Source organism: Schistocerca piceifrons, chromosome 5 (genome assembly GCF_021461385.2).
Source record: "Schistocerca piceifrons isolate TAMUIC-IGC-003096 chromosome 5, iqSchPice1.1, whole genome shotgun sequence".
Lineage (NCBI taxonomy): Eukaryota > Metazoa > Arthropoda > Insecta > Orthoptera > Acrididae > Schistocerca > Schistocerca piceifrons.
In genome coordinates this window covers 257617693-257643770 of record NC_060142.1, presented here as the reverse complement: position 1 = coordinate 257643770, position 26078 = coordinate 257617693, and the positions used below count along the sequence as shown (strand labels likewise).

Here is a 26078-nt window from a genome sequence, read left to right as displayed (position 1 = left end):
GTGTCTTGGAAAGATTTTGAGGAAAGCTTTAAGAGGAAGTAGTAGTCTTCAAGCAGTCAGGAAAACTTAATCTTAAAGTTATTAGACCCTACCCCATACAATAATTCATGGGGCACATATAAAAAGTACAGAGAATGGCATTTGAGAAAGTACTTAGATGATCCAACAGATGAAATGCACTTAGTAAAAGTACTCATTAGACATTTACCATATACCAGGAATACTGTATAGAAGGTGGGAAGCTACGATGAGATATTAACGTTTACTGAAGGTTTAGAGACACTGAATACTGAAAGAAATGAAAATTATTTAGTGAATGACCGAAATATGGGGAATATGGATAACAAATCCTTTCCTAATTCCTTACCGCAGACAAAGGACTCCAATTATTATGGAGTAAGCAGTAATGGAACTGTTCACAGCAGGGATAATAGTCTAAATCACAATAACCCTAGAGGGGTTCAGACTGATAACATCAACTCGCAGGTGTTTACACCTCAAAACCAACAAATAAATATGCCACAAAATAATGACACAGGGGCAAATCAGCGTATTGTTGAAGTAAGTTCCAGCTGGTATCTGGTCATAGTGACGGAAAACGAGAACAATCCTGGGTCAAGTGCCAGAATCCCAGGATTTCACAGAACAATACTCGGCCCATCCAGGATCTCACAGAACAATACTCAGCCCATACATAAGTAAAATAATCGCTTATAGTAAAATATCACCTATTAACGATTGGTTATTAGCGGAAGAGGAAAATTTAGAAAAATTGCAATGCAAACCAATTGTAATCTGAAGGATAGGAAACAAAGGAGTGGAAATTTACATTGATTCAGGAAGCGAAGTATCAATAATTTCGGATGAATGGCTATTAAGTGGAAGAATAAAGGAATTTCGTAAGTTGCCAGTTACGGGAGTACATATTGTAGGTATTACAGGTACTAAGAGCAATGTAGTGAAATGGAACACAAGGATTACATTTGAAATAGATCATCTGGTGTTCGAACAAACCATATTAATAGTCCCTAAAATAAATATGCAAGTATTACTAGGGGTAGATTGGTTAATGAAATATGCAGTGGTAATAGACTTTCAGAGTGGTTCTTTCCAGAGCATCCTAGAGAACTATAATAGAGAGATATTGTTTAAGACAGATCGATGTCAAGGACTAAATGGGAGTAATAATTTACGGTTAATAGCGAATATGAGTTCAATGGAGAAGGATGTAAGTAATCTACAATAAACTGCAAATAAAGCTGATTTGTATGCAAAGAATTATGAATCAGAAACTGTTAACCCTTACTTAAAAGGAAGAGCTATATGAAATAATATGCAGATACTCAGATGTATTTATAGACAAACCAGGGAATATAGGAGATTGTGTGTGTAGTTTTCAGATCAGAAGCAAGAAACCTTTTTTCTGTAGACCTTACCCTGTACCTATCAAAGTAAAACAGGAAGTACAGGAAGAAATGGGTAAAATGTTAGATAATAATGTTATAGAAAGAAGTACAGGCATATATAACAATCCACTGTTAGTCATCAGAAAGGCAATAGGAGGTGTGCACCTAGTACTAGATGCGAGAACCTTAAATCGTCACACTGAACTGGAGAGAGATCGTCCCATATGCACAGACGAACTACTTGCTCGTTATGCGAAAGCTAATTATCTTAGTTGCGTGGACCTGATGGCTGGGTTCTGTCAGGTGAAATTAGCTAAAGAATCTAGACCTTATACTGAATTCTTATATGACAGAAAGTCATACCAGTTTAAAGTTTTACCATTTCAGATAAACATATCAGTATCAGTGTTTATAAGAGCATTAGATCAAGCATTAGGGAGAATGTTGTTACAAGAGCTATTGATTTATGTAGATGATATACCGATTGTTTCAGAAACCTGGGAGGAACATTGTGATTTACTTGCAAGAGCACTAGGGAAATTCTATACCAAGGGAATAAGTATTAAGCTCACTAAATCGCATTTTGGGCAAGAAGAACTAAAATTCTTGGGACATCTCATAGGAATAAGAGGAATTAAGCCAGATCCCAAAACGCATCAGAGCGATTAAAGACTGTCCACATACACAGAATGTGAAACAGTTATGTTCCTTTTTAGGATTAGTGGGATTTTATAGACGGTATATACAAGGACAAGCCATGAATAATCCACATCTACTATCGCTATTAAAGCAAAAGGCAAATTGGATATGGGATGAAAATGCAGAAAAGGCATTCCAGGAAGTAAAGGATGCCCTAGTCAATGCTCCTATTTTAAACCATCCCAGTCTTCGTGAACCATTTGACATCGCAAAAGATGCATCATAATATGGCATAGCAGCAGACGTACTTCAAGGGAAATGGGACCCAGAAGAGGGAGAATGTAAAACCAATGCTTTCACTAGTCGCAGCCTAGACAAAAATGAGCTGAATTATACAGCAACGGAGAAAGAATTACTTGCGGTGGTATGGAGCTTAAAGAAATTTGAAACACTGGTGGTGGTGGTTAGTATTTAACGTCCTGTCGACAACGAGGTCATTAGAGACGGAGCGCAAGCTCGAGTTAGGGAAGGATTGGGAAGGAAATCGGCCGTGCCCTTTCAAAGGAACCATCCCGGCATTTGCCTGAAACGATTTAGGGAAATCACGGAAAACCTAAATCAGGATGGCTGGAGACGGGATTGAACCGCCGTCCTCCCGAATGCGAGTCCAGTGAATTTGAAACACTGATTTGGAGTTCAGACATCATTATTTATACAGCTCACCAAGCATTGATATTCTTAATGGAAAGTCATTTATTACATAGGAGGCCCATGAGGTGGGTATTGTTTTTACAACAGTTTCGGATACAAATAATATACATCAAGGGAACATTAAATTGCATACCAGATGCTTTATCATGATTTCCATTAGGAATGAGTAATTCTCAAAGAACTACTGGACCAGGAATGATTTTTAATATAAATTTTATGAAAATAAGCTATACGAAAGATGAAGTACATGTGTTAGCTAGTAAAATCAGGCAAGGAATGAAAGACGAAGAAGAGTTAAATCTTAAAATGTTAAAGTATGAGAAAAACAAGTTACTGCCCACAGAAGACGAACTTTGGACAGTGATCAATCAAGTGCGGTTTTGGAGAGAGATTACAAATACATCACATTGGAAATTATGTGTATCTGAGTGAGCACAAAATGATTTAACTTTCTTTATACATAAAGGTTATGTGCATTTTGGAATAATGAATTGTATAAAACATATGATAAAGTTTTACCAATTTAAACACCTAGGTAAGAAAGTTGTTAGATTACTACCGACATGTCATTACTACGGACATGTCAAGTCTGTCAAAAGGTGAAGGAAAATAATAAAGTAACACATTACAAAATGTATCCTACAATACCTAGAGCTTTACATGATTTAACAGCTTCGGATTTTTATGGACCATTACCATCAAGTCAAGGAGGTGTCAGATATATTTACGTTCTATTAGTGTGTTGGTCCAAATATATTACATTATACCCAATTAAACAAGCAAATACAGAGACAATTATAAACTGTATGCACAAATATTTTGTAGAGGTAGAAAACCTAAAGGATTATTAACAGATAATGGTTTGTAAAACTTACTGTTCACAAGACATACAACTTGGGCAAAATTAGTGCCAGAATTTCAAATGTTTTGAATGAACTACCCCATTTGTCTATGGGATTGTCTCCCGCAGAAATATTACGAAAAAAATTTATAGGGGAACCACTATTAAAATTCTTCAAGTGGCCAGAGGTAAAACAGGAAGAAAGTGCTAACTTAGACAAAATAGTAGAAAATCAATTGCATAGATCAGCTAATAAAAGATTACAAAATTATAATACGTCAGCAATAAACCGAACATTTGAAATAAACGAGCTTGTGTTGGTAAAAGAAGAATATCATGTTCAAATCTTAAAAAGGAAATACAGAAATTTTTCCGAAATATGCAGGACCATTTAAGATCGTGGATTGTCCACACCCGAAAGCATACTATTTAATTGACCCACATACTGGTCAGGAGAAAGGTTTATATAATGCCGATAAACTAAAGAAATATAATCCAACAGCTAACTTTGTGTGTGTGTGTGTGTGTGTGTGTGTGTGTATTTAGTCATGTCATAAATTAGGAGGGGAGAGAGGACAAGCAACTAAGTACTAAATAGTATTTGATGTGACTATAATAATAGAATCACAAATAGGAAGACAGGGTGCAGGTACAGAAAATGGATTAACAGAAGACGGCAGTAGAAACAGTAAGTTTTTGAATTGGTAATCTAGCTGGAGCTTGGGTTTTCAGAAAAGAGAGAACAAAAGAAAGAATAGAGTGCAATTAAGAACATGTAGTGTTATCAATAGATGGGTTAAAATATGGAGAAGGTAGTACGCAAAAGACTTAACACCTGAAATAGAGTGCAGACATGGAAATCAAAAGGGAACCTCATAGTAATATGGGAGAAAGTAAATGAAAAAGTAATGGAAGATATAAATATATCTGAAATGTAGATTGTACTCTCTAATTAGGAATGATGAATAAAAGGTAGATAGGTGGACCTAAGAAAGGCTGACCTATACTGTGCGGGCAGGGGCACCAAGAATGGGATTGACCTGTACCCACAGTAGAATTAGAATTAATATAGGACACTACCACACTGAATGAAACAGATATATTTTACTGTACTAAGACGCAGAAGTGGTCTTTGGTGGAAGGGAGGATAAGTTCTGTTGAAAGGATAATCCATATATTATACTTGAAATTGGTAATAAATAACAAGAGGTTTTTCCAAATGGTTTATAGTAGAGAGGTAGAAGGGTCTGAGTGCAGTGGTGGAGACAATTTACACCTCCACATTATTGTGCGCAAAGGCTTTGCAATACAAGTCCGCACTCTTGGAAGTTGGGATATTAAAGAAGTTCTCTACAACAAGAATACTTAGATGTCAATACAATGGAAACTCAGAAAGTTTATAACCAGTATAATAACAAAAGATAAGCCATCTATGTAATGAAGGTTAATATTGCTTTACCTATTTAAAGACAAATAATATTATGATGTCCAAGTGTATCAGAATAAAAGTCTCACAAGTATCCAGCAGATAGATTGTAAAATTATCTTAAATCAAAAAACAAAAATGGTTTATTGCTTATGAGGTCAAGAGGATCACAAATTAAAAGGAACTTAAGAACATTAATGACAAATAATGTGTTTGTATTACAATGCATGTTCCTCAGATACTTCGGGTGATCTAGAAAAGTAGATATAGTATTAGAGAAAGTAATAAGATATGAAAAGTAATATTACAAGTATGAAGAAAATGAATGAATCTGCCAAACAGGAACAAAGCAGTTAAGTATTTAAGTGGACATAGTCATGAGTGATCATTAACAATTATAAAAAGTTGCGTTGGAGAGATTATGTAAAGGCAGAATTATGATGTAAGAGTAGGATAATAACAATAGAGTTGTTAACAAGAATGTGTATGTAACTAGAGACTTAAGCACAAGGTTCTCTTGTCTGAGTGGCAGGATATGTACATGAGTAAGTTGAATAAGGATAAATTTAGTGGGAAAGGGAAACTGTGTGTTTTCCTTTCTTCTATGCAGTGAATGTGGAGCAGTGGTGGAGCCGACGAGAAGGGGACCAGTAAAAATGGTATTGCAACCACTGGTTGTCTAGGAGTCATTTGGGCCATGGTACAGCAAGTGCCTGAATACGAGAGCCGTGGAGAAAACGACACACCAACAAGAGCATAATGAACATTTGAACATCAGTAGCTTTTTATCTGTGATTTGTTTGCTCCCTCAGGTCCTAAAGTACACATGTACAGACGTTTTTTAATGTACTCTCAACAGAGTGGTATTACCGTAGCAATTGTTTGTTGTGTTGTTAAAAGAAATAGTGAAAATGTTGAGCAAAATATATCCCTGTTTCTGAGAAGTGTGACTATTTACTTAGTAGTGCAGTGGAGAGAACTTGCGGAAGCATTCCAGGAATCTTCACCACATTTGGATCGACAGGAAGGTGGCACGGAAGGATCCAGACCACCCAACAACTACTCTGAGAAGAGAGGATAAAGGTAATACTACTTTCATCCAGCAGTGTATTAGGGTTGGCAAAATACTGCCGAGTTATATCGGCCAGGGACGCAACTTCCCGCTAGTGCTGGTATAAGACCCACCACAAACCCTACAAAATATACACCAATAGGAGAAGAGGGAAAAATACATCCCAATTGGAAGAGAACATAACCAGTGATCCATGGAATTGTAGGAGAACGTAAGCATGAAGTACTTATTATCCTACAAAGAACTGTGGGCACAGGCTTACTACCTGGTACATGTTTCTTATGCAATCTTCAAAAAAATAAACCACATAACATACTTCCATTTGTCTAAGGAATTAAAATACTGGATTCATAATTACATCGTGTTTGATGTCATAGTATTTCCACAACACAGTAGCTGAGACACGCTACCATAGGAAACACTAAAATACAGCTGTTCACATAGGAATCAGTAAATCACTAAGGTCACAAACAAAGCCAAATCTACATGGTAGAAACAAGATTAAAAGAAATGATGTAATATATAAAAATTTTGTATCCTGAATAACATAAAAACAGTAAAAAACAAATTGGCAGTTGTTATTAACTGTCCTCCCAATGATGCTGGTTGAGTCCTTAACATAAAAACAACAGGCAAGTCATTACATCACATTTAGTGTCTCAAAATATATGTTGCATAGAGGTGAGACACAACAGAGTACCTTAAAAATGGAACTACATTACCATATATGTAACAAAACACAAAAACCCCTAAGTACAAGTGCAAATATTTTTGTGTAACAGAAAGTAATAAAAGCAGTAAGGATAAAGGTACATGGCGACAGGGGCTGTAATGTATATAATCCATGTGTCCAACACTTCGTTTAAAATACTCAAGAACCATTGGCGCCTGGAATGCAGTTGTTCATTCAGTACTATAGACGAATTACGTGATTGGTGCACAGAACAGTACAGCTACCTCAACTGTCTTCTGTCATTTTCTCAGCACAGATTGTCATCTTACTCAGAACACACAGTTGTCTGACTTAGGCATAGTTTCATATTTTTCTGCTTCCGATTTGAGTTTTATGTATCTCTTTCATACAGTAATAAAAAGTTAAATATGAACAGCCAAGGAAGAATAAAAACATCAAAACAGAGGAGATCATTGCAATTTCATCTCAGTTTGATGAATAAGGAAAGACAATGTTCATGAGGTATGCAGTACAATTTAAGGGTATAAGCATCCCAGTTTCTTGGTACAACAAACTTCTATGCTTTGTATGGTTTATGTTAATTACCATTCATTCAAGTAAATTAACATAGCTTTTGCACTTACAAATGTGAATGTATAATTGATTTTCTTAATAGAAAATTCCACATTATTTTCATCTAATAAGAATTTTGTCCTGTTTAAAAAGTGTTGTTAAAGAGCTGAATTATCACAACAATGTGTCCACACATTCATTGTAAAAATAATTTATTGAATGCTATTGGAACCCAAACAAAAATAGAAAAAAAAATCATTTTCAAAAATTGAGCATTTCCTCAGGAGAACGCAATGTGCTCTGCTGCTTCACAAGGTCAGACAAAGTTACATCAAGTGCACTAATTCCCTCTCTGCTATCACCTCTTTTTTCCAATATGAATCCGAAAATCTACTTTGTATTTTCAACCCGAAGTTTGATCACCACATTACTTTGCTAGGCCTGGTCCTACTGTAGGTGGTACATCTCTGCTCTACTCCAACATTTGAAGTGACTTCCTCTGCCAATTACAGGAGGAGCTACAATTTGTAGACTCTGTTTGAATCACAGTGCAGCTTACATATCAAACTATTACCAGAAAATAAACAAGTGAGAAGCGACATAAAAAAATTAAGACGTTTATGCTAAGATCCCCTATTGGTCAGTTGTCAGTACAAGAACAGTTTATCCTCCTCCCCCCCCCCCCCCCCCCTCCAAAAAAAATAAGGGAGCAGCATAACCAAGAGCAGCACTTTGTTCAAGTTCCAAAGATATGGTTAAAACACCCAACAAACATGCCGCAGCTTCCCCTTGATAAACAAATTGAGCTAATTCCCTTACAAACAAGTCCAACAACTTATTTTAGAGAGTAAATTCCATACACAGTATACGTGCAGGCATTTCAGATTCATTACACACACATTCAGGGGACAATTTTAAATAATTACATATTTTTTAGGACTGAATGGTCTTGGTTTGCAGCACAACAGATGGGACAAATTTTTCAGGAAACCACAGCTATGGCTGCAAAAGCGGATGCATATATCATTCTACAATGTGTCCAGTTTTGATAGAGACTTTATATTTCTTAACTGTCTGTATTCTTTGCATTACACTGGTTACTCTGATGTTCTCATCAAGTTATGCCCCCTGAACAATGCTTCTGATTTTATAAATCAGGACCAATTTCTGATTGCGTATTTATGCAGCAAAAGATAACTTTTAATGTGGAGTGACCACATGTTAAATAGATCAACTGCAGCCATTAGGATATGCAGTTTGAAGAATTTAATGAGTGCACCCATTACAGTGCACATTTTTCCCCCTGGTCCCTACTTTTTCCAGTAACTTAGCTGTTCCAAAAAACTTAAGCATTTCACACGGCTTTTAATGTTTTTTTGGGATAGTCATGTATTCTGAATAGAAATAGATCATATCTTTCTCAGTTCACATGCAAAGCTTCTGTTTTTTACTTAGATTCTATAAGATCTAGTTTAGAACATAAATGAAGACATGGACTTACTTTAACATCTTTGACAATGCTATTTATATTGCCATTTTGTATGCATGAAATCCAATATTTCTTCATAGAATCCATTTCAATGAACACAACTCTGTAAAATAACAACAAAAGATCAGTTTGGGTCATGTACAGTATCAGGAACAAAGTAACTGTCATGACTAAAAATTTATGTACCATTTAGCAAGTTTGAGTCTATAACAATTATTACAGAAGGCAACAACACAATTTTTGAACACTATGCTTGAATAATGAATCTAGTATATTTTTAACAAAGAATGCATTTTTGCATTTATTCTGCTTCCTTAATAACAAAAACGACAATAAGCCCACAGTAAAGAGTCACAGCATGTTAAAAAAAGAAAGAAGTATCTTCTCACCCACCGTTTCAGATTTTAACGAGACGTGGCTCATCTGTTCTTCCTGCAAAAATAAGGAACCACCACAAATTCTCTCTCTCTCTTCCCCCCCCCCCCCCCCCCCCCCCACTCCCCATTTTCATTTTCTGGCATTTCAAAGTTTTGACATTTTTTAACATGGATGGCACAAACAACACTTGCAAACTTTTTGAAAACAAATAATTTTTTTCGTTTATCATCCAATCTGTGTGAAATTTGGTGGTCATACGCATTGAAGTACAAGGGCTGTAAACAAAATTCCCTAATACCACTAAATAAACCAACCAAAGCAAGAGGAGAGCGTATACTAGCCTTTTTGTATTTTACTGTGTAAAAAAATGTGGTTCAGCATTACACTGAATATCACATAACAAGAATGGGATGATTACCAAAATATTTCTTCCAAAATAATCCTAAAAGCAAGGGCAATCATACAAAAAAATAAAATTAATGGCAGTATTTGTTCCCATATGTTATTTTTCTTGCTGTATTGGACATTTTAGGTCGGTTTTTTATTTGTTTGTCACAAAATCTGTTGTCGTTCAAATGATCATACAAATAAAGTTCTCGATGTTCCTATCCTTTTTTAATAAGTATTTTTTGTTTACAATCCAGAGAAAGAGGCGGGTTACATAATCCTAGAAGAAAACTGCAAATATCTGATGAGTGTTACACCCAAATTTCCTGGCCTACAAATTCTTTAAATACTACTTGCATGAAAGCAGGATGCTCACTTTCGATATTACATGTAAAAAAGGAAAAAAAGACGCACTAAATGTTGAAGTGCCAGAAAATGACCAAGTATTAGAAAATACTGTGGAAGAGAAGGCTGTTGGTATGGACTTCTACGTCAACATCATTACCTTGCAATTCACAATTTGGTGCCTGGTAATGTGCGCATCAAACCACCTTTAAGCTACATTTCTACTATTCCACACTCTAACAGCGCATGGGAAAAATGAACACTTCAATCTTTCCGTGCGGGCTCAAGTTGTTCTTATATTATTGTGATGTTCATTTCTCTCTATGTGGGAGAGTGCCAACAAAATATTTACAAACTCTGAGGAGAAAGTTAGTGATTGAAATTTCATGAAAAGGACCTGCCACAGCAAAAATTGCCTTTGTTTTAATGACTGCCACCCCGATTCATGCATCAGATCCATGGTACTCTCTCCCTTTTGTTGGGACAATACAAAATAAGCTTCCCTTATTTGAATATTTTCAATGCCCTCCGTCAGTACCATCTGATGCAGATTCCACACTACACAGCAATACTGCAGATGAGGGTGGACAAGTGTAGTGTAACCAGTCTCTTTAGTGGACCTGTTACATTAAGTATTCTGCCAATAAATTTCCGTCTTTGGTTTGCTCACCCCCCCCCCCCTCCCCCACAACATTATCTATATAATCATTCCAATTTAAATTACTCATAATTGATATCACAAAGTATTTAATTGAGTTTCAGCCTTTAGATTTGTGTGATTTATCGTGTAACTGAAATTTAGCAGGTTCTTTTAAGTGCTCATGTGAATGACTTCACACTTTTCATAATTTGGTGTCAACTACCACTTTTTGCACTATACAGATATATTGGCCAAGTCATTTTGCAATTCACTTTGATCGTCTGATGACTTCAGATAACAATAATTGACAGTATCATCTGCAAACAATCCAACAGAGCTGCTTAGATTGTCTCCTAAATTGTTTATGCACTTCAGAGACAACAGAGGGCCTATAATACACCCTTAGGAAACACCAGATTATTACTTCTGTTTTGCTCGATGACTTTCTGTCGATTATTACGAGCTGTGACCTTTCTGACAAGAAACCACGAATCCAGTCATATAACTGAGATGGCAGACATAGGCACGCAATTTCATTAGAAGTTGCTTGTGAGGAACAGTGTCAAAAGCCTTCTGGAAATCTAAAAAGTATGGAATCAATTTGACACCCCATCAAGAGTGCTCAGTACTTCGTGAGAGTAAAAAGTTAGTTGAGTTTCACAAGAATGATATTTTCTGAATCCATGTTGGTTATTTGTCAATAAATTGTTTTCTTCGAGGCAATTCATAATATTTGAGCATAGTTTATTTACCAAAATATGTATCTGCAATTCAGCAGACTACTCTTATTTCCTGGGTACTGGTATGGCCAGAATCTCTTTGGGTTTTCTTCCAGAATTCAAGACAGAGCTTCATTGTTGATGATGATGGTGATTATGTTTGGTTTGTGGGGCTCTCAATTGCTCAGTCATCAGCGCCCATACAAAGTCCAATTTTTTCCACAGTCATCTAGCCACAGTCACAAATTATGATGATGATGACGACGAGGAGGAGGAGGAGGAGGAGGAGAGCACAAACACCCAGTCCCCGGGCAGAGAAAAATCCCCAACCCGGCGGGGAATCGAACCCGCGAGCCCATGGTTCAGAGACAGCAACACTAGCCACTAGACCACGAGCTGCGGACAAGCTTCATTTTGGAAACCATTTTAAAAAATCTCACACTATGCTAAATTTGAAGTTTGTGCTAAATTTCAAGCTTCCGGAAAATTTCACCAATCTTGAGGATTTTGCATTCTTTTACATTTGACATGCTTTTTTCATTGTTTCTGCAATAGTGTTCTGACTGTTTTCTGTACCATCTCTTATTAATTTATTTGGTATATACACTGATGAGCCAAAACATTATGACCACCTACTTAAAAGTGGGTTGATCCACTTCTGGAATGCAATTCAGCAGTGACTCTGCTTCCGTGGATTTGACAAGTACTTGATAGGTTTCCAGAGGTTTATGGCACCCCATGCCTATGCACAGGTCAAACACTGGCCATAATTTATGGGCGGTTGGTTTGTAGGCGCGGAGACGATATCCAATAGCATCCCAGTTGCATTTCATCAGATTCAGATAAGCCAAATTTGATGGCCAAGACATTTTTTTGTGGTAAGGACTATGGGATCAAAGTACTGAGGGCTTACACACTACTTAATCTATCTTAAACTAACTTACGCTAAGGACAACAAACACACACCCATGCCCGAGGGAGAGAGGTGGGAGGTGGGACTCAAACCTTCGACGGGGGCAGCCATGCGAACCGTGACACGGCGCCTCAGCACACATACCTATACCGCGTGGCCAACCAAGACATCAACCTGAGTGCCCTATCATGAGCCTTAAACCATGGTGCACAATTCTGGCCTTGTGACATCGTTTTTTTAGTTTAGGCAACTCTCCATCCAATCCAGATAATGATGGCTGTAGGAAATCTAGAAGTACACTATGTGATCAAAACTATCAGGACACCTGGCTGAAAATTACTTACAAGTTCCTGGTGCCCTCCATCGGTAATGCTGGAATTGAATATGGTGCTGGCCCACTCTTAGCCTTGATGCCAGCTTCCACTCTCACAGGCATATCTTCAATCAGGTGCTGGAAAGTTTCTTGGAGAGTGGCAGCCCATTCTTCAAGGAGTGCTGCACTGAGGAGAGGTATCTATGTCTTTCGGTGAGGAATGGCATGAAGTTGGTGTTCCAAAACATCCCAGAGGTTTTCTATAGGATTCAGGTCAGGACTCTATGCAGTCCAGTCCATTATAGGGATATTATTGTCTTGTAACCACTCCACCACAGGCCGTGCATTATGAACAGGTGCTCGATAGTGTTGAAAGATGCAATCACCATCCCCGAATTGCTCTTCAACAGTGGGAAGCAAGATGGTGCTTAAAACATTAATGAAGACCTGTGCTGTGATAGTGCCATGCAAATCAAAAAGGGGTGCAAGTCCCCTCCTTGAAAAACACGACCACACCATAACACTACCGCCTCCAAATTTTACTGTTGGCACTACACACACTGGCAGATGATGTTCACTGGGCATATGCCATGCCCACACCCTGCCATCGGATCACCACATTGTGTACTGTGATTCGTCACTCCACACAATGTTTTTCCACTGTTCAATCATCCAACATTTATGCTCCTTACACCAAGCGAGGTGTCGTTTGGCATTTACCGGTGTGATGTGTGGCTTATGAGCAGCTGCTCAACCAGGAAATCAAAGTTTTCTCACCTCCCACTTAACTGTCATAGTACTCATAGTGGATCCTGATGCAGTTTGCAATTGCTGTGTGATGGTCTGGGTAGATGTCTGCTTACTAAGCATTACGACCCTCTTCAACTGTTGGCAGTCTCCGTTAGTCAACAGACTAGGTCAGCCTGTACACTTTTGTGCTGTGGGTGTCCCTTCATGTTTCCACTTCACTTTCACATCGGAAACAGTGGACCTACGGATGTTTAGGAGAGTGGAAATCTCTCGTACAGACGTATGACAAGTGGCACCCAATCACCTGACCACGTTCAAAGTCTGTGAGTTCCGCAGAGCACCCATTCTGCTCTCTCAAGGTGTCTAATGACTACTGAGGTTGCTGATATGGAGTAACTGGCAGTAGGTGGCAGCACAATGCACCTAATATGAAAAACATGTGTTTTTGGGGGTGTCCAGATACTTTTGATCACACAGTGTATCAGTGTAGAATCAAAAGAGATGCCTCCCATAGCTGAGAGTACTAAAATCCTAATGGTAAACAGCCGAAGCATTCTCAGCAAAGTGCCAGAGTTTGACGCTCTCATGATAAGCAGTGAAGCTCGCATAATACTAGGTACAGAAAGCTGGTTACTACCTGAAACTAATATTGGTGAGATTTTTCGGGAAAATTTAAGTGTATATCAAAAGAATAGGCAAATGGAAAGGGAGGTGGTGTATCTGTCACAGCAGACAAGAAACTTAGACACACCGAGATTTGAATAGAAATTGAAGCTGCTTGTGAGGTTGTTTGGGCAAAACTCAGTATTAGGGGTGGGCATAAAATGACAACTGGATCCTCTTATCGCCCACCAGACTCATCTCCAGATGTAATCGAAAACTTTAGAGGAAATCTCAGTTCATTTGTATGTAAATTCCCCAACCATATTTTAATCATCGGTGGAGAATATAGTCATTGATGGAAAGAACTATCTAGAACAAATAGTTAGGAACCCCACTCACGATGGAAATACATTGGACCTAATGGCAATGAATAGACATAACCTCTTTGAGGATGGCCACATTGAAACTGGTATCACTGATTATGATGTGGTTATGGCAAAAATGATAACCAAAGTACAAAGAACAACTAAAATGAGCAGAAAGACATATACATTCAATAAACTAGATAAAAAAATCAATAGTGTCATATCTCAATGAACTTGAAAACTTTCAACACAGGGCAGGAACATGTACAGGAACTATGGCTCAACTTTAAAAGAATTGTTGACCACACACTGGACAGATATGTACCCAGTATGACAGTTCATAATGGGAGGGAACCTCCATGGCATATAGTCACTGTAAGGAAACTTTTAAAGAAACAGAGATTACTGCATAATAGTTACAAAACTATGCATAGGGCTACAGATAAAGAAATGCTGAATGAAACGTGTTTGGCTGTTAAGAAAGCAATGCGTGGTGGCTTCAATGAGTACTGTGGCAGAATATTGTTAAATGATCTTTCACAGAACACAAAAAATAACTCCGGTCTTATGTAAAGGCTGTTAATAGCACCAAAGGTAATGTCCAGTCCCTAGCAAACGAGACAGGAACTGAAATTGAAAGTAGCAAAGCAAAAGCTTAAATAATTAATTCCATTTTCAAATGTTCCTTTACAAAGGAAAACCCAGGAGAACTGTCCCAATTTAATCCTCATACCACTGAAAAGATGAATGAAATAAGTAGTAGTATCCATAGGGTTGAGAAACAGCTGAAATTATTAAAACTGAACAAAGCTCCAGGGACCGATAAAATCCCTTTCAGATTAGAGAATTTGTGACTGAGTTAGCCTCTCTTCAAACTATAATCTATTGCAGATCCCTCGAACAAAAAGCCATGCCCAGTTTTTGGAAAGAAGCACATGCCACTCCTGTCTACAAGAAGTAGAAGGAAGGGTAGTCACCTTGGCAGCTGCCCAGTACCAGCCTTTGAAGACTCTCCGATACAGTGCGCAAAGGCTGGAGGACCCTGTCCCATGAAATCTACACAGGCGTCGGCATTTTCCCTAGATTCCAGGGTAGAAAAACGGTAGTTGGTGCGCGTGGGTCAGGTGAGGGTATCACTCGGCGACACGTTTGAAGTGTATATACAAGTTGGGGAAGGAGAAGACCATTTGTTTTTGTACAATTTCTCAGAGCCTTGATGGTTGGCAGATGAAGATTCAGACAGTTAGGAGGGACATAAAAAGTCTATGTGGCATTATTCCTTTAGTCCTTTCCATCCTGCCGCTTGGGTAGCTGGTAATTTCACCACCAGGGTGCCAAGATTTGTTGGCTTGTTGTGCAGTGGTGGGAGAAGGAGATGGGGATGCTACAGTGATACTAGGTGATTTTACAACTGCAGTGCTGAACTGCAGGTCACAAGTCTGGATGGCCATATTCTTCATGAACAAGGTGTAGCAAGAATGGTACTAAAAGTGCCAGACGATAAAATGCAAGGCTTTTAGGGTGAAGCAGTGTGGTCAACTTTACAATTGATACAATGGGGATAAGGAAGCTGGCAATTGCCCTCTTGAGCAACCCAAGTAATACATATGGCTGTGTTTTGACAGGACACACAAGTGTGGTCACAACATACACTGGTAGCAAAACACTGGGTTTGAAATGTACGGTCGGACTGTAACAACTTCATAGTCTGCCTTTGATCTTCTATGGAATCATTACTCAACTACAAGTGAGAAAAAGAGGGCATGTAGGCACTACGGTTGCATAAACCTTTTTCATTACCTGATGGATCACAGTGATGCCCTGATCAGAGAGGTAGGTTTGGATTTCTCTCTCGGTCTGACCATCAAGCAGCAAAGTGTAACGCAAACAATTCAGTGTTCAATGGACCTTTACATGAAATGGATAGCTGTGGAGAAGTGAAGCTGTAAACAGCTGTTGGGCTTGAAAATTACAATCTGTCTTCAGAAGCAAAGTCTCATTAGGTAAGCGAGAGAAGAACTTCACAGGGCCTTAAATTGCATCACCACATTTCTGAATAATAAATGGATTAACCGTAGCAAGGAACTGACCTCCTTTGGTATGTGATGTGTTGAGAAACTGAGATGCAGCTGGGAGAGTCTTTGAATCTTTAGGGCCATTCCATTTACGTTTAGTAAACGTAGACTGAGACTGTGATTGGCTCATTGTGAAAAAAATCTCCCCTTGATTGTCATTGTCTCCAATGGTGCATTCCTCCCAACTAGGGGCCTCCCTCAGAGGTAGACTCACCCACTGTGACTGTTCACACCTTCCGAACTCCTTACAGTAGGACCAATTGGCAACTAGGAAGGTAACAGCTCACGCAATCACTCATCCCCGGGCCTGCCCTGTACCATAGGGTACAAGCGAACGCTACCTGACGACCCCGGGCTGGGAATTAGGTGTTACATAGCCACTTGTTACGCATCAAATATCGGCCTTCAAGAGCACACAGAGAGGAAGGAGAAACAGAGAGAAACCTCAAACACCAAAGCAGAGGAGGGGAGAAGATTAATAACAAAGAAGGAAAGAAAAACACATGAGAGACTGTTCCCATGCTGGCCTATTGAAACTGTAACGTGCATTCCAAAAAACATCCAAGACATGTTCCCCAAGGGAAGGGAAAAAGAATAACAGGAGGACAGACATGCAGCACAGAAAGGGAAGAGATGCTGTAAAGGCTGGGGCCCCTGGTGGCCAAACATGAACTCACCAAAGAGTGGTGAGTCCCCTGGGGGCGAGACAGGGTTGTAGCCTTCCCCGAAGTTAGAATATTCTATCTGTACATTGAGGAAGCAGTAAATGAACCCAAGAAAAAATTTGAAAAAAGTTCAGGGGCAAGAAATAAAAAAATTTGGGTCTGCAAATGAAATTGCAATTTGTCACAAACAGCAAAGGACTTGGAAGAGTTGTTGAATGGAATGGACAGTGTCCTGAAAGAAGCATACAAGATCAACAACAAAAGCAAAACAAGGGTAATAGAATGTAGTTGAATTAAATCAAGTGATGTTAGGGGAATTAGATTAGGAAACAAGACAAAGTAGTAGATGAGTTTTGCTATTTGGGCAGTAAAATAACTGATGATTGCCAAATCAGAGAGGATAAAAAATAGACTGGCACTGGTAATAAATGCATTTCTGAAAAATAGAAATTTGTTAACATTGAATATAGAGCTAAGTGTTAGGAAGTATTTTCTGAAGCTATTTGTCTAGAGTATAGCCATTTATTGAAATGAAAGGTGGACAATAAACAGTTGAGATAAGAAGAGAATAGAAGCTTTTGAAATGTGGTGCTACAGAATAATGGTGATGATTAGATGGGTAGATCACATAGGTAATGAAGAGGTACTGAAAAGAATTGCAGAGAAAAAAATTTGTGACAACAACTTAAAGGAGTCAGTTGAGAGAACACATTCTGAGACATGTCGGGATCACTAATTTAGTACTGGAGGGAAGTGTGGCAAGAGATGAACACAGTAAGCAGATTCATTCAACATACAAATATTACAGAAATGCTCTGTGAATTCAAATGGGAGCCCCTGGAGTGAAGAAAACATTCTACGAAAAGGTTTAGTGAGCCAGCATTTCCTTCATATCGGAAAACAATCCTACTGCCACCAACATACATTGTGTGTAAGGACTGCAAAAGTTACCCTTGGTCCATTTACGAATTGAAATGGTGGCTTCATGGTTGTAGATGTAAATGTACGCTAAGGGTCCAGAGGAATACAACTGAGCAGTCATTATGACTGAGACAATGTAAAAGAGTGTATATAGTGAACACTGTTGGGTGGTGAGGGTAACATCAACTATTAACCTGCAGACAGCTCATTCAGTCATTGCATACCAGAAATTAATTATGGTTTTCCATTTTGATAAAATGGTGCATTATGGGGATGGCTACCTGTTTTGCTGTGCAGACACTACAATTCTCTGCTAGCTGAGACAGTAGTTTCTGGCTATTAATATATGTCAAAGTGTATCCTGTCATTACCAGTATCTTTAGAGCCACTAGTATTATATATGAGTTTGGCACCATTCTACCCAATGATAACAGAGAGAACAATGTATCAATGGGCAATGGAGATATGGTAGTTCTTGGGCTGTGAGACAGATCTACCTGAATTATATGAATGCCGAATCACAAATACACATGACCTCCTGTGGGAATCTAGGAGAGTGAATATGCAAGAAATGGACAGGGACTGCAGGTAGGTGATGCTCAATGGGAATGTGAATCGGCTGTGAGACGTGCCGAGATAGTCTGCACAGTTGCAATAACACTGTGTCCCAAATGGCACAGTGGTTAAGCAGATTACCGTGGCTGGTTGAAGATGAGAATAAAAAGGGAAAGCCAGCCACTCTACAACACATTAAAACCTCCACCCTAAAAGCACTACGGTGGAGGACATGGAGGGACAAAGGACATGCGCAAAAACTTAGACCAAATGATAAAACCCACCCTCACGAATAAAACTTGAAACTAAAGCTGCTGTTCGGGCATTGTCGCCCAACACCGAAGGTAGGGCACTGGCAAAGTTAGAAGGCTACCACCGCAGAGCGGCTAAAAGTGGGCAGTCCAGCAAGAGGTCGATGACCGTCATTTGTGAGCCACATCGAAACCGAGGCAGGTCCTCGTGACGGAGGAGGTAACCATGCAGTAGCCACATATGGCCAATGCGGAGCCGGCAGAGGACAACTGATTCCCTGCAAGAGGTCAGTGTGGAAGACTTCCACACATTCGTAGTCTCCTTAATCACACAGTTTGCTGTGCGTATTATTATGCCATTCCGTCTCCCAAAGCTGAAAAACCCTGAGGCGTAAGACAGAACGCAGGGCAGTTTCAGTGATCCCCATTTCCCCAAGTGTTTTGTACGTAGCCTGTTTAGCCAGCCTGTCTGCAAGTTCGTTGCCTGGGATTCTGATGTGTCCTGGGGTCCGCACAAACACCACAGAATGACAGGACTGTTCCAGGGCTTAGATGGACAGCTGAATGGACACTACCAAAGGACGGTGAGGGTAACACTGGTCGATAGCTTGTAGGCTGCTCAAGGAGTCAGTACACAGGAGAAATGACTTGCCAGGGCATGAGCAGGTGTGCTCAAGAGCACAAGATATGGCCACCAGCTCAGCAGTGAGAACACTGCAGCCGTCTGGCAAGGACTGCTATTCAATATGTCCTCCATGAACATACGCAAAGCCTACCTGAGCATCAGCCATCAAGTCGTCTGTGTAAACTACTTCATGGCCCCAGTACATGTCAAGGATCGAGAGGTAGTGACAGCAGAGAGCCGCAGGGTTAACGGAATCCTTAGGGCCATGCGAAAGGTCCAGAAGAATCTGTGGCTTAGATGTACACCATGGAGCTTTACGTGAATGGACTTGGAGGAGAGGTGGTAACGGAAAGGACTCCAGTTCTGACAGAAGGGACAGGATGCGTACCACAATCCTAAGTCCTGATCTGGGCCGCCAATGCAGGAGATGAACTGCCGTGGCTGGGAAAAGGAGACAGTAATTCGGATGCACAGGAGAACTACGAATGTGTACAACGTAACTGGCGAGCAGTTGTGCACATCTAACATTCAATGGAGGGACATCAGCCTTCACCAGGACACTGGTCACTGGAATCGTTTTAAAAGCTCCTGTCACTACGTGAATGCCACAGTGGTGTGTTGGGTTGAGTAAACGCAACACTGAGGGCACTGCCAAACCATAAAACAAACTCCCATAGTCAAGGCATGATTGAACAAGGGCTCTGTAGAGCTGCAGCAGTGTAGAGCTGCAGCAGTGTAGAGCGATCAGCACCCCAGTTGGTGGTGTTCAGGCAGCGGAGGGCATTGAGGTGCTGCCAGCACTTCCGCCTAAGTTGACGAAGGTGAAGTAGCCAAGTCAATCGGGCATCGAAATCAGTCCTAAGAATCACTATGTCTCTACGACAGTAGTGGATCGTCATTAAGGTAGGAGCAGTACAAAATGCAGAAGTCATCCGCATACAGAGAAGGTTAGACCAAAGGCCCGACAGCTGCTGCTAGACCATTAATAGCCACTAAAAATAGACAGACACTCAATACGGGGCCCTGCGGAACACCATTCTCCTGAATATGTAGGAAACTATAGGAGGCACCGACTTGGACACTGAAAGTACGAAGCGACAGGAAGTTTTGGATAAAAATCGGGAGCGGGCCTCAGAGACAGCACTTATACATTGTGGCAAGGGTATGATGTCGCCAGGTCATGTGGTATGCTTCACGTAAGTCAAAAAAGACAGCAACCAGATGCTGACATCTGGAAAAGGCTGTTCAGATGGCAGACACAACACACACAAGATCATCAGTGGTAGAGCAACCCTGGTGGAATCTGCCCTGATATGGATTTTTTTTTTTTTTTTTTTTGGGTAGGGTTTAAGGGCGCTCAACTGCTGAGGTAATTAGTGCCCAGTCACTGGTGTTAGAGCACATGGAATCTGCTAAAACTCAAGGGGATGGGGGGACATCAGAAGGACCTGACAAAGATGCAGATAAAATAAGTAAAAAGGTTAAATGTCTTTGGACAAGCCAGTTAAAGTTATAAAACGCAGAATACGAGCAGCTGCTCGAGCGTCATCAGCTAAAACATCCGGTAAAGTAGATGGCAGGGACAGGATAACACGAAATTGACTAAAACGGGAACACGACAATAAAACATGGCGCACTGTTAATGCCTGACCACAAGGGCACTGCGGGGCTGGGTCACCGGAGAGCAGGTAGCGGTGGCTAAACCGGCAATGCCCAATCCGCAACCTGGTCAGAAGGACCTCCTCGCGCCGAGATGGTCGGGAGGATGTTGTCCAAGCAATTGGGAGCGGTTTTACTGCCCGGAGCTTGTTTCCTTGAAGGGATGACCAAGCATCCCACCACAACGACACAAGCCTCTTACATACATCCCCACGAATGTCAGATGACGGGACACAATGGGAGGCTGGCCGAGGCAGGACGACTGCAGCCTTGGCTGCAGCATCCGCAGCCTCATTCCCAGGCACTCCTACATGTCCGGGAACCCACAGAAAGCTGACAGAACCACCATTATCAGCAAAAGAATGGAGGGACTGCTGTATCCGTTGAATCAAGGGATGGACCGGATTGGGAGCTAAAAGGCTCTGAAGAGCACTGAGTGAGTCAGAGCAGAGTACATACGATGAATGGCGGTGGCGGCGGGCATACTGAACGGCATGATGGAGAGCAAAAAGCTCGGCCGTAAAGCTGGAACATTGGTCGAGGAGCCGGTATTTAAAGGCGGCGGCCCCGATGACAAAGGCACAGCCGACACCGTCGTCAGTTTTGGAGCCATCGGTGTAAATAAAGGTGTGACCGGCAAGTCGAGCACGAAGTTCGACAAACCGTGAGCAATACACTGCAGCCGCAGTACCCTCCTTCGGGAGTGAGCTGAGGTCGAGATAAATAGGAACCGGAGCCTGGAGCCAAGGTGGTGTCGGGCTCTCACCCTCTCTGAAGGTGGTAGGGAGGACAAAATCCAATTGTCGAAGCAGGCGACGGAAGCGGACTCCGGGGGGCAGCAGGGCAGACACATACAACCCGTACTGACGGTCGAGAGAATCGGCGAAGAAGGACTCGTAAGAGGGGTGGTCGGGCATAGACAACAGCCGGCAGGCATACCGACACAGCAGTACGTCGCGCCGGTAGGTCAATGGTAACTCGGCAGCTTCAGCATAAAGACTCTCGACAGGACTAGTGTAGAAGGCTCCGGTCGCAAGACGTATCCCCCGATGGTGGATGGAGTTGAGCCGGCGTAAGAGGGATGGCCGAGCGGACGAGTAGACGAAGCTCCCATAATCCAGCTTCGATCGGACTATGGACCGATACAAGCGAAGCAGGACAGTGCGATACGCTCCCCAAGATGAACCGCTAAGAACTCTTAGGACATTAAGGGAACGTGTACAACGGGCCGCCAAATAAGAGACATGTGGAGACCAACACAGTTTCCTGTCCAACGTGAGCCCTAGCAACTTAGTTGTGTCCACGAATGGGAGAACAACGGGACCGAGATGTAAGGATGGCGGAAGGAACGCTTTATATCGCCAAAAGTTGATACAAACCGTCTTCTCTTCAGAGAACCGGAAGCCATTTGCCATGCTCCAAGAGTAGAGGCTGTCTAGACAACGCTGAAGGCAGCGCTCCAGGAGGCATGTTCTCTGGGCACTGCAGTAGATCGCGAAGTCATCGACAAAGAGAGAGCCTGAGACATTAGGTGGAATGCAATCCATAATTGGGTTGATCGCGATGGCAAAAAGGGCTACGCTCAAGACGGAGCCCTGAGGCACTCCGTTCTCCTGGAGGAAGACGTCGGACAATACGGAACCCACACGTATCCTAAACTTTCGTTCCGTTAAAAAGGAATCAATAAAAATGGGCAGGCGACCGCGTAGGCCCCACCTGTGCATAGTGCGGAGGATACCTCCTCTCCAACAGGTATCATAAGCCTTCTCCAAGTCGAAGAACACGGCTACCGTTTGGCGCCTTCGCAAAAAGTTGTTCATGATGAATGTCGACAGGGTCACAAGGTGGTCAACAGCGGAGCGGCGGCGACGAAAGCCGCATTGGACATTAGTAAGTAGTCGTCGAGATTCAAGAATCCAGACTAACCGAGCATTAACCATGCGCTCCATCACCTTACAGACACAGCTTGTAAGAGAAATGGGGCGGTAACTAGAAGGAAGGTGTCTATTCTTCCCGGGTTTGGGTATAGGAACAACAATGGCGTCACGCCAACGCATGGGGACTTGACCTTCGGTCCAGACGCGATTGTAGGTACGAAGAAGGAAGTTTTTGCCCGCCGGAGAAAGGTGTGCCAGCATCTGAACGTGAATGGCATCTGGCCCCGGAGCAGAGGACCGGGACAGTGCAAGCGCACGTTCGAGTTCCCGCATAGTAAAGGGGGCATTGTAAGTTTCCAGATTCAGCGAGTGGAACGAAGGTCGCCGAGCCTCGTCTGCCTCTTTCCTGGGAAGGAAGGCAGGACGGTAATGGGCGGAGCTTGAAACCTCCGCGAAAAAACGGCCAAAGGCGTTGGAGACAGCCACAGGATCAACAAGGACCTCATTACCTGAGGTCAGGCCAGGTACTGAGGAGTGGGCCTTAATGCCCGACAGCCGGCGCAGGCTACCCCAAACAACGGAAGAGGGAGTAAAACTGGTAAAGGAGCTCGTGAAAGAGGCCCAGCAAGCTTTTTTGCTGTCTTTGATGACTCTACGGCATTGCGCTCGGAGTCGTTTGTATTCAATACAGTTCGCCAACGTAGGATGGCGGCGAAAGGTGCGTAAAGCACGTCGTCGAGCACGGATAGCGTCCCTACAAGCCTCGTTCCACCAGGGGACGGAAACGCGACGTGAAGAAGAAGTAGTACGAGGTATGGAACGTTCGGCAGCATGGATAATAACAGCCGTGAGGTATTCGACCTGACTGTCACAGCTGGAAAAATCGTGGTCCGGAAAGCTCGCCAGGGAGGAGTAAAGTCCCCAGTCAGCTTTCAGTATGTTCCAGCGCGAAGGACGTGGGGATGGGGTGTGGTGCAGGAGACGAACGACACAGGGGAAGTGGTCGCTCGAATAGGTGTCAGAAAGGACATACCACTCGAACCGACGGGCAAGAGTGGTAGAACAGATCGAGAGGTCCAAGAGGGAGTAGGTATGAGTAGAGTCCGAGAGGAAAGTCGGGACGCCGGTATTGAGGCAGACAAGATTGAGATGGTTGAAGACATCCGCCAAGAGTGAGCCTCTTTGACAGGATGCAGGAGAGCCCCAAAGGGGATGATGGGCATTGAAGTCGCCAAACAATAAGAACGGCGGGGGAAGCTGATCGATCAGGTGCATCATGTCAGCCCGACTAACAGCAGATGACGGTGGAGTGTAGACGGTACAAACTGAAAAAGTAAAAGCAGAAAGAGTAATGCGGATAGCTATTGCTTCGAGTGGGGTGGTCAATGGGATGGGATGGTAATAGACATCGTCCCGAACGAGCAACATGACCCCACCATGAGCTGGGATACCGTCCACAGGGGCGAGGTCATACCGCTCCGAGGTATAGTGGGAAAAGGCAATACGGTCAGTCGGGCGCAACTTGGTTTCCTGGAGACCAAGGACGAGCGGACAGTGCAGGCGGAGGAGCAGTTGTAATTCCTCCCGATTAGATCGAATACCTCTTATGTTCCAATGAAACAACGCCATTGCTAGTCAAAAAGTTGGGGGAACGAGACGGGGAAGAGCTGGTCACCTCGATGGCCGCGGAGGGCCAGGTTGCGAGGCAACAACGCTACAACTGACGGCAGGCGGATCCGGTTCCATCGACTCGTCGCCAGCTGCGGCCGCTGTCCCTGATGGTGTAGGAGGGGCCGCATCATTTGCCGACAAAAGGCCGGCGGAACGCCTGGCAGCAGAGCGTCCCGGCGAAACTGAGGACGGCCGGGAGCAGCGACTCACGGATGAAGCGTCAGATGAAACGCGCCGGAGTGGAGAGGGGGATAGAGACTTCTTCTTGGAGGCCTTCTTGGAAGGCCGAGGAGGCACAGGGATGGTGGGCTGGACCCGAAGAAGGTCCTCACACGCGGGGTCCGTTTTGGAACGCCGGACCTCGGAAGCTGGGGTCCGGAACGTTTCCCCGATGGACGCCTGAGAAGAGGATCGCTTCTCAGGTGGCGTGAGGGGAGGTGGAGGAGGAAGGGTGGCCCCTGGGGCAGGGGGGGTGGGGGCCGCAGGGGAGGAGGAGTTGGAAGGGAGGGATTTGGGAGGCGGAGGCAGAGCCCCCTGATGGGCAGAGGAGGCGGAGGGGGGACAGGATAGAGGTGGGGATACAGCGGAAGGAGTGGACACAACTGAGGCAAACGATGTGGCCAGTGACACGGGATGAAGGCGGTCATACTTCTTCCTGGCCTCAGAATAAGAGAGCCGATCCAAAGTTTTGAGTTCTTGTATCTTTTTCTCCTTCTGATAGGCGGGGCAGTCTGGGGACCTAGGCGAGTGGACGCCAGGACAATTAGGGCACCGAGGTGGTGGGGTGCAAGTATGTTCCTCACAAAGAGGACGTCCACAGTCGCCACAAAGGGGCTCAGCCTCACACCGGGACGACATGTGCCCAAAGCGCGAACACCTAAAACAGCGCATAGGAGGCGGGACGTAAGGTCGCACGTCGCACCGGTTGCACATCACCTTTACCTTCTCCGGGAGAACGTCCCCCTCGAAGGCGAGGATAAAGGCCCCGGTGTCGATGCGACGGTCTTTGGGGCCGCGCTGGACTCGCCGGACGAAATGCACGCCGCGGCGCTCCAGGTTGGCCCTGAGCTCCTCATCAGATTGTAGCAGGAGGTCATGATGAAAAATAACCCCCTGCGTCCTATTTAGTGCCAGATGTGGGACAATGGAGACTGGGATGTCCCCTAGGCGGTCGCATGCCTGGAGTGCCGCCGATTGTGTGGCAGAGATGGTCTTGAGAAGAACGGACCCTGATCGCATCTTGCTGAGAGCCTCGATTTCCCCGAAGACGTCCTCAATGTGCTGAACAAAGAACATGGGCTTGGAGGTGGCGAACGTCCCCCCATCTGTTCGAGAACAGACCAAATAGCGGGGGAAGTACTTCGCCCCAAGCCGGCGGGCCTGTCCCTCCTCCCATGGAGTGGCCAAGGGGGAAAGGGCAGGAGAACCAGAACTAGAAACGGTACCTTTTCTTTTGGAAGACTCGGCCGCAGAGCGACCTGATACGTGCTGACGTTTCATGTGCGAAACGTCCGCCCCGATACCACCCACTCCGAC

General features: G+C 42.9%; 1 protein-coding gene across 1 annotated transcript in view; it reads right to left on the bottom strand.

The window, feature by feature from the left end:
* The window catches only part of LOC124798432, a 292118-nt gene that overhangs the window by 248799 nt on the left and 17241 nt on the right, over positions 1-26078 (bottom strand). Inside the window, exon 2 of the mRNA XM_047261841.1 lies at positions 8843-8933. Coding sequence (XP_047117797.1) covers positions 8843-8917 — 75 coding nt within the window. The 5' untranslated portion in view covers positions 8918-8933. The remainder of the gene's footprint in view (positions 1-8842; positions 8934-26078) is intronic.